The 14,605-nt window shown below is 39.8% G+C and overlaps 1 protein-coding gene across 3 annotated transcripts in view; it reads left to right on the forward strand.

Moving 5' to 3' along the window:
* The window catches only part of CNTN5 (contactin 5), a gene marked incomplete at both ends in the record, with an annotated part of 519,573 nt that overhangs the window by 280,664 nt on the left and 224,304 nt on the right, over positions 1 to 14,605 (forward strand). For all 3 annotated transcript variants that reach the window (XM_084251216.1, XM_084251217.1, XM_084251218.1), the window contains one exon: positions 9,539 to 9,641. In XM_084251216.1, the coding sequence (XP_084107342.1) occupies positions 9,539 to 9,641 (103 nt within the window). The remainder of the gene's footprint in view (positions 1 to 9,538; positions 9,642 to 14,605) is intronic.

Raw genomic sequence — 14,605 nt, forward strand, 5'->3', positions numbered from 1 at the left:
TTATTGGCGATTATTGTGTGAATAGACAGACAGCTTTGGGTAAGCAACTTTTCTGGAAAGAGCTGTTTCTCTGGTGAATGTTAAAAATTTAGAAATTAAAGGCAAGGCGGATGACTGTTGTAGGTAGTTGCAAGGAACAAAAGCTCACTCAAGTAAGCGGATAAGAGATTAATATTTTCAGGGCATACATGGTGTGATAAAAGAAAGGCGACATCAGAGAAATCCCAGAGTAAGGTCTGTAATTTGGCGTGACTTCATAGGGATGGATACTGGAAGGTCAATGATTCCAAATAGTTCTAAGAATCTTAGCCACAGGAGTGTATGACTTTTCCCTTTACTTCCTCCCCAGTGATGCGAGTCAGCTGTTATCCACAGCTTCTTACTCTCCACTTGGCTGAGTTTTAGCCCCCTGCCTTCCAGATGGTGTATTTGTGGAAATTGCTTCATCATAACTCACGGGTACTTGCCCCTCCTTTATCTTATGTATAGCTCATTGTATCTCTCTGAATGATAATAAAGCATTTAAATAAGTGTTGGGGAACCTGATTGCCCAACTAGGGCTACTTAGAGAGATGGGAACAGAGAAAGCAAAGTGGAGAGAGAAACCAGTAGACTGTGGGGAAAGATTCCTGAGGCTTTGGGGGTGGGCTTTGGGTGGTAACATGTGTTCGTGGGGCTGTGAGCCTAAACCCTGAACCATTGTAAACCAATGTTATCTCAATAAACATAATTTTTTAAAAATGCTAGATTGGGGCCTCCCCAGTGGCCCAGCGGTTGAGTGCTGGGTTACGAAGCTGCGCGCAGCCTCTGCAGCGCCGGTTCGATCCCCGGCTGCTCCCAGGCCACCGGAGGAGGGTCCCACATGGCGCGCAGACCTCTCCTGCCGCCCGCTGCTCCCCTCAGCAGTGTACTTCGGTCCTTCTGCCTGCTCTGCTCCCCGCTCTGGCTCTGGTGAATTCTCTCACCCTCCCACGCTTCTGACTGTACCCAGTGCATGTATAAACAAAACAAACAAACAAATAAAATAAATAAATAAAGCATGCCTCTAATAAAAAAAAAAATTAAAAAAAAAAATGCTAGATTGGTCAAACAAAATCTTGTACTTAAATAACTTACACTGTCAACTCCAAAACATAAATACATGCATCAATAAATGCCTGATTAAGCATTGATATGTTATTCAGAACATATTATTTTACATCTTATATTCAGAACGTATGTTTTTATTCAGTTTTCATGCTGAGTCTATGTGCTTGTTCACCCAGTACCCCTCGGCCCAGTCAAACTAGCTTACAAGAGTCACCCTGGGTTGTATCCATGAGGTCTCCAGTTAATTCTACGGCCGATCTGTCGTTCTGCTCACATGAATCTCAGGGTCATCTCAGAAAAGGTAAAGTTTCAAAATTATTGCAAGTGCCAAAAATGTCTTTTCCTTTCCATGTTGGAAAGGCACACATGGAAACTCACAGGCACGTGCCCTTCACAGAGTCAAAGAAAATGTAAGTTAAAAACTCACCCATGAGAAGGGAGTAGCATCAAAACAGGGCTGGGAAGAGCACAAGGGACTATAGTGATGGGACGCGGGTGAACTGGTGGTGGGAATTTCATGGGGACTATAACTGAGAGCAGAAAGCATACATTGTACAAAAAGATGGAAAATTATGTAAAATATATTAAAATATATTATGTAAAATATATTTAAAAATAAAATAATAAGTTCACCCATAAGAATTTTATGAATTGACGCCTTTGATTGTGGTAACCATGTTTTAGAACAGTGTATGATTTAGGGGACTAGGATCACACCTCTGCAGATGTACCTCAGCAGACCCAGCCACCTCCAAAGCACCCACAGCCCCCCACACAGACACTGGCCCCTCACAGCCTCTCCTCACAGTCTCACTTCAGCTGTCAGATTTCTACGATTTGTTTTCGTTTAGTTTGTCTGTTTCTCTGTTTCGTTTCTTTGTATTCCACATACACGTGAAAAAAAAAATGAACTTACAATAAATCATGTATTTTTTATTATGTGTATCTACTTACAAAGAAGTTTCTATAATTTTATTTGCAAATAGAAATTTATGAAAATAGCAATCATATTTACTTTTCTAAAAAAGGAAAAATTTTCCAAATACTTCTCATCCAAAGTGACTATCCAACCCTTCATTATACATTTTTTCAAATTTGCTTTTTCTGGCCTACTTAATGCTAGAGGGCTGTTGTGCTTGTTTGGAAGAAATACATAAATTTTTTAACTGTACTTTCTGTAAGTTATTTTTCTAAGCCGTTGATGTGCATGGATGGCATGGATGGTGGAAAGAGATGGGTCCCTTTCTTTAAATCATAGTGGCAAGAACAAGAGAAGAAAATAAAAATTCAGTAATCAAAGGAAAGTAATTACATTGTGAAACAACCCCTTGATCTATTTATTCTTGATACTTAGGGACAAGGGAACAACTATTGGTTTCTCAGATTTTCAAGATATATATAATAGTGATGAAAAACAACTCCTAATAATAAAGCTCTCTAGCGCTTCTCAACCTCCCAGGATAAATATTACTCATAGTGGCGCATTTATTTGAAGATAACATAAGTCATTTGTTTCCTCTTGTCAGGATATTCTCTAATCCCTTTATTTATATAACGATGACTCATATCAAGAAAGTACGATTCAGGATAATATACACTTTTTCAGGTGAGAAAGTAGTATATTGTCTCTTTACCCAAGCTCCTGAAGTTGGTTCTTAACAGTAGCTCATAAGGGCATTGAAAAGGAAGAACTTAGACACATTTCTAAGTGTGTAAAATTTCCAGAGATCATAAATCCTCATTTATTCCGATATAGTAAGCAAACAGCGCTTTGCTATAGTGATGCACAATATAGATTCCCTAACAGACCTTGAAATTTCTGAACCCACTATCAATGGCATCAACATTCTCATGATACAAGAGAAAACTGGGGTCCCGGAGGTTCTGTGGTTGCCTCCGTGTTTCAGCAAAGCGAGGGCTGGGGTTGGGATGTGCGTCCCTTCTCTCTGAGTCACAGGTGGGTACTTAGCGTGTCCTGGAAGGACAAGGACACACGTTTCACACAGTCAGGTGCCTCTGATGTGCCAGGCGCCACTCAGTCATCCCGTCTCACCTGCTCTCTTTTTTAACATTAGCATAATGATCATTATCGTCTGTTGTTTGGGCTTTCATTTCCTCATGGCGGGTTTTCTTAGCAAAATAACTACATATTTACGCTTTCTTTAAAAATAGTAACAACATAATTAAAAGTGGACCATCTTCTGCCCATTTTTTGACTGGGTTGTTTACTTTGTTTTTTTTTTGTTGTTGTTGTTATTGAGTCTCGTCAGCTCTTTGTAGATTTTTCTGAGAAGCCCTTCATCATGAGTGTTGTGTGCAAAAGTTTTCTCCCAGTCGGTGGGGTTTCTCTTTGTTTTGGTTACTGTCTCTTTTGCTGCACAGAAGCGCTTTAATTTGTTGTAGTCCCAGCTGTTTATCTTTGCTGTCACTATCACCGCTTTGGGTGATGTGTCTGTAAAGATGTTACTGAGTGTACGTCATGTAGTGTTTCGACATAGCAGGAATTTAGAAAACCTAAATAAGGGACCAGGAAAAAGACTAATTATAATAAAGTAAAAATCAAAATCAACCAGCAACTATAAACCAGAGACACACTATAGGGCGGGAGGAGGGAATAGGATCAAAACAAGGGGGGGGTGGGAATTGTACAGGGGCTATAACCAAGATGAAAATGCATACACTGTGCAACAATGAAAAATGATGTAATATATATAGAATAAAATTAAAATAAAAATTAAATAGAAATAGAAACTGTAAAACAAAAAAAAATAAAAAAGTGGACCATCTATGGATATTCAAGTGCTATAAAATAAAAATAATATTGCAAAAAGACATCACATATATTTTTGGTGGAAATGAAATCATCAAGACATGTCACTAGGAAATTTTAATGCATCTTAAAATTTGCAGCTCAGGTAGCATGCTAACTGTAGTTCAGTTCTTAGGGCCTTTGTTTTGATATTTATCCCAGGTGCACCTTCATTACACATATTGTGTGTTCGGTTTGCCATGTAGTGACTCACCACAATGGGTCTGTGTAATGTTATCTCCAGTTTCTCTAAATAAAATCAGATGCCTATCGGCTGTTGAAATTGTATCTCCAAACGAGCACTCCTACGAAGCTATCAAGCCACTGTTGAAGGTATCTTAATATATAAGTAATGGAATATAATATCCCTAGATATTATTTAGCCTCTCACCCATACTTAGATTTGAAGTTTCTCTCTTAGTATTCCTTTACAGTCAGTGGAGTAAAATTAAATTCCTGATAAAATTCCAGAGAGAAGATCATGTCCATGTTTTTGAACACTCTACTTCCCACCCGAGAGGTGCTTAACTTCCACATTTACATCTTCCAATCCAGTCCCCTCTCACAATCCACTGGAAGCAGTTCCCCCATTTCCTAATCAAAGAATCCTTTCTTTTCCTCAACTCCCATAGTGCTTTATCTGTATTTTTATATTTTCACTATCCTCTTTTTTTAAGATCTATATATCCATAGATTAAAATATATAATGTTTTATATCCTCTTTTAGAATTTACAATGCCTACTAAAATGACAATCTTTAAAATTAGGGCAAATCTTATTTATTGATCTGTGATGGCCCCTATATCACTACTACTGTGTCTTGTCGTTTGCCTTGTACCTTCAATATGCTTGACTTGAAATTCATATGAGTTTTGAGAGCGAAGCTGACACTGGGTCACCACTGGTAAGCTTGAACCCAGTGATCGATCAGTTAGAACTCTTATGATTGCACTGAGAAGCCTCTACTTGAACTATTTACAAGATAGGGTATTTCTTTTATTGAACTGAAGTAGCTTTCAGCTATTCAAGATGAAGCAAGAAGCTAAATCCCAGGTAACACTGACATGTTACCAGCCCTGTCTCTCTCTCTTCTCCACCTATATTGACTAGATTCTAGAAGCTCGCAAAACTCTCTTCAGGGGCAGCTCACCTCTTTACACATAATGGAGACTCCAGCAGCTCCAGGATTGGCAGGATCTTTTTGCTACCATGGATGAGCTAAGACTTAGACTCCCTCATACCTTCTTCAGAAATCCCAAACTCAACTCAAACATTGTATCCAAGACAGTCAGGAAATCTAACTGGCCAACCTTGGGCCAAGTTAGTGACTACAGCCAGGAAAACAGAACTGTGGGGAAATAGTGACCCCTACTCAACTCACGTGGTCAGAGCTGCTGTTATAATTGGAAAAAAAAAAAAAAAAACCCAGATAGTGAATGAAACTTGTCAAAGATGTTAAAAGTAAAAATGTAAATGCCCATTATTTGGATGTAAGAAAATGATCAATCAAGAATCTTTTTAACTTATTAGCTAATACAAAATGTTAAGGTTTATTGGACATGAATTTTTAACCTTATAAATGAGTATTATTACTATGAGTATTTGACAGAAATGTTATTTGAAATATTCAGTGGCTGCCATCACATGAACATTGACCAGTCAGAACTGATGGCCAGGTAATCAGAAAATAATCCCAGCCCTAGCGTGAGCATCAGCACATACAAGTGGAATATCATTTGCCCAAGTGCTAGGACGAGTCACCAGTGAGTGCAATATGATTACGGACCCCCAGATATTTCAGTCGACTTGGTAAAATCAAGAATCAAGACAGGTCCAACCTTCATTTTCTTTAATGTACCTAAAATTTCCTGGAGAATTTTTTAAATTTTAAGCTGTCGCCCCACCTTTAAAGACTACTTATCACCAGGCATTTGACTGGTGAAATTTTAATGACTAGGAAATTTTAATGCATCTTAAATCCTAAATTTTAGTAGTGTATACTGACTTTCCTGGTGCAGAGGATCTCTGTTCTCTTGGAGAAAGGCTGCTCTAAATTTCCTTCCACTTAGGGAAAAGCACCCTAGCTCTCTGTAAGTAATTGGAATAAATAAGAAAATCAACAACGATAAAGACATAGAAGGAGCGTAATGCAGTGTGAGCTTCAAGGTTTCTGTTTATTAGGAATTAGGTAATTTGGGCTCATCCTCTAATGGCATGTATTTCCAAAGTAGGGCAACCAAGGGAACCAGAAGAGACAGGTGTGAGGAAAAAGAGGAAGTCCTTTGAGCAATATTTAATTCAATACTAGGGGCTGTCAAAAAAGAGCTTCCTTGACGGAGGGGATAAACCTATTATTTTGATCTTTAATTGTGTGTTTTATAAGGCAGTTTCCCTTTGCTTTCATCACCAAACCCTAGCCAACAAAAAATGGCAAGCTAAGCTGCATTGACTTGAGGTATTAGAAACAGCAGCTGAAATAAGCCAAGTAACCATGGCAGACAATCAATGATTGATGCAGTACATGCAGTTCACCCGGGCTCTTATACTCTGTGATTGAAATTCCTCAACAGAGAGATGTCAAGAAAACAGCCGTGAGTTTAAGGCCAGGAAATTTGTCCTTTTGGCCAATTTCAACCAACAGCTTTGTATAGAACTTGGGGCCAATGACCTGACCCTTTCGACTAAGTGCTATACACTGACGTGAACTGCAGCTCTAAAATAGCTATCCCACGAGATGTAAAACAATTTTTTTTTTTTTTGCTGAAAGTACTCAATTGTTAGAAAGCAACACGTGTCTAAAGAAAGAGCTTTCTTGTTTGTCAGTGTTCATCACTCTCAGAGTAAATTAAAAAGAACCAGTTATTTCAAATTAGGTAATAAAGCGGTGAAGCTGCCTTATCAGGACTTTCAATCTTATGTTTAAAGTCTAGTTTGGATATTAAATCTCTTGGACCCTCGGGTGAGGCTGAATGACATCTTTGGCCAAATGGGACTCATTTGAGAAGCACCAGAAGGTCTATCTGGACAAAATAACTTCCCAAATACTCCACGAGTGTCCATCCTTCTGGTTATGCTATGGATTGAAGATACAAAATAATGTTTAACCATTAATGTCAGAATGCTTTGTTGTTAGTAAGAGACATACCAAGGTTTTGAAACGTATAATTATGGGGTTGTCTTTGATAAAAAGAAACATAAAAATAAATAAATGAAAAGAACACAAAGGTGTTAGTGTAAAATCCTAAAGGGAATGCTTATTTAGGGTAAGGAAAGAAATCAAAACTTTTAAGATTTCTTTAAACAATTCACTAAAAGAATTTTTGTAAAATAATTTCTAAATTCAGTCTGACTTCCGTGCCTTCTGCAATACTCCACAGAGCTCACCAACGACTGGCTCTCACCAGGAACTATGCAGGTGAGGGCCTCGGGCTTAATAGGGATGCATTCAGTAAGTGCCATGTTCAGTTATATAGTACTAAAGCTTCAGGTAAACAGGCAAGCAAGGAACAAGAACAACACAGGATCAAGTTCACGGGCAGATGGAGAGAGAAGAAACTGACTTTGGGAACAGTTTCAAGTAAGCTGTGAAAACAGCCCCCAAACAGGATGTCTGCAAGCCTGCACGAGAGGGCTCAGAGGAAAGGCATTAACATAAATCCAGCCTCAGTGGAAGCACTACACTGAACTTACAGTGTCATTATAGGCCAGTTCCTGCTGTGGAGGAGAAACGGGAAACAAAGAAGACATAAGGAGAAAATAAAAGAGAGTTTGAAAGTGTGAGGGGAGAGGAAAAATATTAAAAAAGTAGAAGAAAAACTTTATTGAGAAAGAGAAAATATGAGTTCAAACATCTGTGTTTACTGTATAGCAGCACTGAGCTCTCAGTTCTCTTGCTCTCTGTCAGGTTCTTGGTGCTCAAGAGCATAATCCCTTCCAGCTCCATCCATGTTGCTGTGAATGGCATGTTTATCTTTTTCATTGCTGAGTAATATTCCATTGTGTATATAGACCAGATCTTCTTGGTCCAGTCATCTTTTCTTGGGTATTTGGATTGTTTTCATAGCTTACCTATTGTAAATTATTAATTAATGCATTTGGGCAGATTCCTAAATTATTCCTAAATTATTAATTAATGCATTTGGGTAGATTCCTAAGAGTAGAATTGCTGGGTCATTTTTAAACATATACACAAGCTCTTCAAAGAAGCATATGTGCTAAATCATAACTGTGTCCTTCTAAAATTATTTTTGGGAGAAAATTAGCTGCAGGACTACCTAAGGTTATTAGCTGTGAAATTCACCTGACCTGACCTAGTACATTCATTGTATTTTGATGTGTAAAACTCTACCCAAACTGGTGTCTTCAAATGCACCATGTCTTTATTACACTGAGTACTTCTCAAATGAAAATCATCAGCTTTCCCGTTTTAGTTATTTTTTTTTTTCTTCCAGTGACATCAGCTACCCCCAAAGTTGGAAATCTTAGTGTCATTCTTACAAGACCCAATGCCTAATCTCTAGCCACCCCCACCACCCATGTGCGCCAGACTCAGTTCTCTCTCTGGTATTTTTCCATCTAGTGTCTTTTATCTCTTCTTACTACAGCAATTCCTTCCCAGCTCTTTAATACCTTTAACTTGCCTATTGAAACTTTTAACTTGCCTATTGAAATAAAGTCATCAATTTACCAGCTACTGCACACATCTCAACATGGCAGTGCCCTTGTCAAAATCCCAGTGGCTCCAGGTTACTTATAGATTCAAGTTTGAATGTCCTACTTTGATTATCAAGACCATCTTAATCTTTGGACTCCATTTGCACTTCAGAATTTTCTTTATTTCCCTTTACATGCCAGCATGCCAGAAAAACAGATATTCTCATTTCTGGTGACTTCCATCTCTTTTTCTTTGTCCCACATTTTCATTCACTTTCTTCCCTATATTTCCCACGTATCCCTGATAATTGTAATCTACCCATATGCACATAATAGTTTAAAGATTCCTCACTCATGCACTCATCACTTCCTGTCTTGCATCACAGGTATTCTGACATATAACTCCCTTGCTATCCTTGAGTTTGTATTGTTTCTCTCTTTAAGTACAGACCAGGTGAGAGATTGAGAGCATGGTCCATAGCTGGTTTATCTACATTAAATGTTATTTAATATTTTAATATTGAATAATAAAACATTGTTATTCCTACAATGCCTAGCAAAATACCTTGCAAATTACAGATATCCACTAACTATATGTTAATTTAATAGGTAAGTATTTATTTCTTTGGTAAACATAAAGTTCTGATTTCTTAAGAAAATCAACACAATTATTAACTATGGAGAATGTCTATATTTATTTCCTCTGGTGCATCATCAGTGAGTGAAATACCAGTGTTAATTGACACTTTTGATAATTATTATTTTAGATAGTACTGAACATACAGCCAATGCAGTTTTTAAAGAAGGACTAGAATTTTATCGTAATGATTGAGTCTAAGGGTACTTCTTATTTCAATGCATCAAAAATTTAGCAGTCATCAAATAGACATTAACAACCAAGCCGTAGTGGAGCAGTGTAACATCTTCGGTACTGGAAATAAATTGTGTCATTCATTTTATGCTTAAAGACTATTCTTTATTTCCCAGGTGTGATGGGAGAATATGAGCCGAAAATTGAGGTCCATTTTCCATTCACGCTTACAGCTGCTAAGGGAACAACTGTTAAGATGGAGTGCTTTGCACTTGGCAAGTAAGTACATATTCTTTCATAATTAGACACAATTGTTTATTAAAATGTGACATATCTTATTTTTGAATCACTTATTTTGTTAGGTTTCATTTTCCCAGAAGCTCCTTAGTGGCTATTCGTTTTTTAAAAAAAGCAAATGGGAATTGATGAAGTAGCCAATTAGAATTATCTTTCTAGTCATTTCTATGAACAATAAAGCACAAAATTAGGCTATTTTCACAGAGAGAAAACTTCTTCATATAAAAGTGGAGCTTCGTATCTCTTTATCGACTTGCTTAAAATTTCAGGATCACTCATCTATTGCATTCAGCATGATGTAAATAAAAGGACGATAAAAGGAAAAGGTGATGTATGGTCCTCGTGTATAAGGTTTAGATTCTGATAAGATATAACAAAGCAATAAAAATTATAAGACAGGCCTCCCTGGTGGCGCAAGGGGTCAAGCGTCAGCACTATGAAGCAATCCACAGCCACTGCAGCACAAGTTCAATACACGACCAGGGAGCTGACCCACATGGCGCAGCAGACCTCTCCTGTCTCGCCCACTGCTCCGCTCAGCAGTGGATTTCAGTCCATCTGCCTGTTCTGCTCCCCACTTTGTCTCTGGTGAATCCTCCCACCCCCCACACCTCTGGCCTGCACCCCAGCTCTTGTATGCATAAATAAATAAATCTTTAAAAAAATTATAAGACAACTGGTTACAGTGAACCAATTGATTATTCGAATATCTCCTGAAATAGTGACATAATAGCAACACCAGCTGTCAATAAGTACAACCTGTAATCACTCCCAAATCAGAAGGATGATTTACACCACTCTCTAATGCCAGCTATTCAGATTCAATTTCTGAGGGTTTAAATCCCCTGATATATAATCACTTGTCAATGATGTTTATAATATAAGCATTGGGCATACAGGCCAGAGTGGGATTTTGATTATATTTGATTAGTGTATTATGATTCATTTTAAATGGTGTTGTTATTTTGGCTTTTAAGGTGATAAGACATCAGGGTCCTTTCTAGACTCTATAATTATAATTTGCATAAATGCATCTCTATCAGTTACTAATCACTTAGCTTCAGTTGCGGTGATCTAACTCCCACAGCTTCACCACAAAATACTTGAAGATAGAACATGCTATATAAATGTGCTTATTAAAGTAGATTTAGCCTGTGGGTGAGAGAAATGTTAGTAAGTATGAAAAATTCATGGGCGAGTTTCAAGACTGGTTGAAACAGCACATATGAGCAACTCCATTTAAATGTAAGTAGAAGCAGCATTATAAGAGACCAAAATCAAAATAAATTGTTGTGTAGCTCATATTTCAAGCCAAAGATGCTTCAAGTAAAAATATATTTTAAGAACTTCAAATTCAACAAGGAATTATTTGGGCAGCTACCTGAGGAGGCCTTCCAAACCAAAAGTATTAGTTATCTAGATTATCTGGATTACATAATCTCTTAAATGTTTTCTTTTTCACCATTTGCCCATGCCATGTTGTCAAGTATGCCTGAAAATGTCCCTACTAAGAAACTGAATTCTGATAAATACAAAAATAATATATGTGTGTGTGTGTATATGTATATATAGCCTTGATGCCAATGATTTTAGTATATCCTACAGTTAAATAATTCTTAACTGCCAGAGTTTGCACTAACAAAGGGAAGTCGTATTGTAAAACAAATTAGAGAACTAGATTTATAGAGAAAAAAAAAATATGGGATATTTCCCCAGGCAGCCTTATTTAATAAGATAGATGTGTTTGCTTTTGGAAGGCTTGAAATATGCTTAGTAAATTGATCCTTAAAATCCCTTTCATTCTAGGTAGGATCGAATAATCAAATTACATTCTTTTAATACTCTGTTTTCTCCATTTTCTCCACTCCGTCTCTGCGACTCCTTCACCCAACCCATAAAAAAAATAAGATAGAAACACATAAATAAATATAATAAAGAAAAACCACAGCCTCTCAAAAAAGTTTCTGTTGCTCCTTTACTGTCCTTTCTGTGAAGTGTCACAATCATTGGGGACAAACACTTATCATGAAGCATGTGATGAAGACACCTCCCTCTGCCTCTACTAAAGATGGGCCTTCCATCCTGACGGCAGTAAAAAGATCAAAGAGCTAACATCCTCGCTTGAGTCCATGCCTCTCAGCACATTACCCCATGGAGCAGACCAGCACTGAGTCCTGACACCACCACAGCGATTCCGAATGGATACGTGGTACCTGCTCCGTTTCCAGGGCTCGCCTGAGCTGCTCCCATTCTAACAACTGGTGATTCTTGGGTGGGTTTTATCTAGCCAAGCACCCCAGCTCCTGCCCCTAGGCATACACCAGATGTGGCCAATCAAACTGATTTGTCCCCTCATCTCTGCACATGCCGTGTTTTAAGCCAACATTCCTCGTAGAGGGCCCTGGCCAGGTTTCGGCATGGCGCCTGCAAGCATTTTTCTGTCTTGTGACGTTTGCACTTTCTGTTCCCTCTAGTAGGCACGCTCTTCCCTGCACTTCCCATGCTGCCTTGCATTTCTCCCCTGCCCTCAACATAAATGTCACCTCTAAAGCAGCCAACTGGGGCTGCTCTATCCGGCTCACAGCCATTACGTTCTCTCTAAGCCCTGCGTGCTTTACACCGTGACCCTTTCCACAGATCTAGCTGATTTGCACATGCGGGTTCTCACCTGTAGTTTCCCCTGTATCATTTAGGAATTCAGCTGCACATAGGCTGCACCTCGCATGGTTCAAAAGAGTTCAGGAAAGGGACAGTTCAGTGTCACTCTGTGAGGATGAAACGAACCACAGAAAGAAATGGAGGTGCTTGTAGCCTAGTGAGGGTGGGAAGTCACTCCCTCCCTGAAGCCTGGGGGTCAGGAGAAGGAAGTCCTGGCAGCAGCACCGGGGCGCCCGGAGAGACGGGGGCAGCCGGCCGCACACAGGAGCTGCGGTCCTGCTGGGGCAGAGTGGAGCTGGCGGCACAGCTGAGGACAGGGCCAGGCATCCGTGTCCTGCGTCCACTTGCTTTTGCCCTTGGACCTCCGGTGGTTTCCACTGCTGAGGGCAACTAGAAGCCAGAAGGGGGTTTGCAAGTCTAGAGGATGCAGTTGACAGTCGGTGAAGCGAAGCAGAGAATCTGGGGGGCAGGGGAGGGTGGGTGGTGCTGGGGCGGGAGTGAGGAACAGGCAAGGGAGGCCCGTGGAAGAGCCAGGAGTCCCCGTGGCTGTTTGAAGCCCCAGGAAGGCAGCATCAGGACCGCACTCTGCAAATGCACAATCCCAGTGCCTGCCACGCACACCGCCCTCAGGAAATGATTGTTGACAAAACGAATGACTCAGAATATTCTCGTGTCTGCTCAATCCAAGCAGCATTGTATAATTAACAAGTAATGAACAATAGCTTATTTGTGCCTAAAACCTCTTTCTTTCCCAAGATTTATTTATTTATGCATACAAGAGCTGGAGTACAGGCCAGAGGTGTGGGAGTGAGAGGACTCACCAGAGACAGAGGGGGGAGCAGAACAGGTGGATCTACTGAAATCCACTGCTGAGGGGAGCAGCGGGGAGTCAGGAGAGGTCTGCTGCGCCATGTGGGTAGATCCCTGACCGGCCCAGGGATCGAACTTGTGCTGCAGAGGCTGCAGACAGCTTCATTGCATCTTAACCCCTGCGCCACCAGGGAGGCCTATGCCTAAAACCTCTGAACTCGTAATTCCTGTTCTTCCGAACAAATCCACCAATGTCCAGTCCATACCTCTGTCTCTTGCTGTTACCCTTTTCTCTTTATGTCCAATTTTACAATTTGTATAGTTGCCCCCACCTTTTCTTGACTATTCCTTTTTTAAAATTTTATTTATTTATATTTTTTGACATAGAAGAACTGGGTTACAGGCCCGAGGTGTGGGGGGTGAGAGCCAAGCGTGGTCATCACAGCAGCGCCCCCAGGCCAGGTCCTCGCACAAGTGTCTTCTGGAGACATTTACTGCCTTTTTTTTTTTTTGTTCCAACTTTAAAAACTGACAGTAAAGAACAATAATGGCCAATTTTCTTCCCCCTGAATTTTCTCTCACCCGTGGCATGATCTCGTGAACCTTTGATAAGCCAAAATGAGAAAGGCCTTTGATTGTTAAAGACTCATTCTTTCAAAACACACCAGACTATGGCTCCACTGCTCACAAACTCTGTTTTTACTCCTCTTTAAAAGCACATTCTCTCTATAGGACTGTCAGAGAGGTGCTCAGTTTCTTAGAGGAAGTAATTGAATGCGGTTTTGGTTGCACAGATAGATCAAAGACACCTAAGTTGGCACTTTTTCTATAGTCTTAAAGGAAATTGGCAGAAGATAAATAATTTTAGGGTATCGAATTTCACTATCTCGTGATAGTATCCAAGCTCACCCACCTGCCCAGTTTGAAGTTAAGTGAAAATCCAATAGGGAAGCTATACGCTGCAAGCTTCCTTGTAAAGAGACCTCTACCTAGATCTGAATTTAGCAAAAATCAGGTGGTCTCTTCCAGGCTGCCGCAGGCCTGGGACACGGGAGGGGACTGTTTGTACATTGGAAGTCTCCGTGCCCATGGCGTTGGCAAGACTGGGCACAGAGCTGACACATGAAGCAACCTGATGTGCTGCCGGGTGTTGGTCAATTCTCCAAAAGTATCATTTCCCAGAAAAATGAGAGATGCTTGAAGAGGACCCACAGGGGAAACAAGGTGTACAAAGGCTTCAGAAATACAGTAAAGTGCAAAAAGTACGATGGGAATGAATTACTTTGGGAGGAAAATGCTGTTCTAGACATATGGAAGGTGATTGTCGAGAGATTGCTCTCAAGCTGTTCTCCAGTTTCAGCACGATGGGGGGAGTGAGATTCCAGCAGAATGGGATTAAACTAGCAGAATTAGATTGGGTATAATATAGAAGTTCTCGATGAAAAAAGTTGTTACAAGGAAAATGGGTCATCAGCAGA

The sequence above is a fragment of the Talpa europaea genome, assembly GCF_964194135.1.
Source record: "Talpa europaea genome assembly, chromosome: 12".
NCBI lineage: Eukaryota > Metazoa > Chordata > Mammalia > Eulipotyphla > Talpidae > Talpa > Talpa europaea.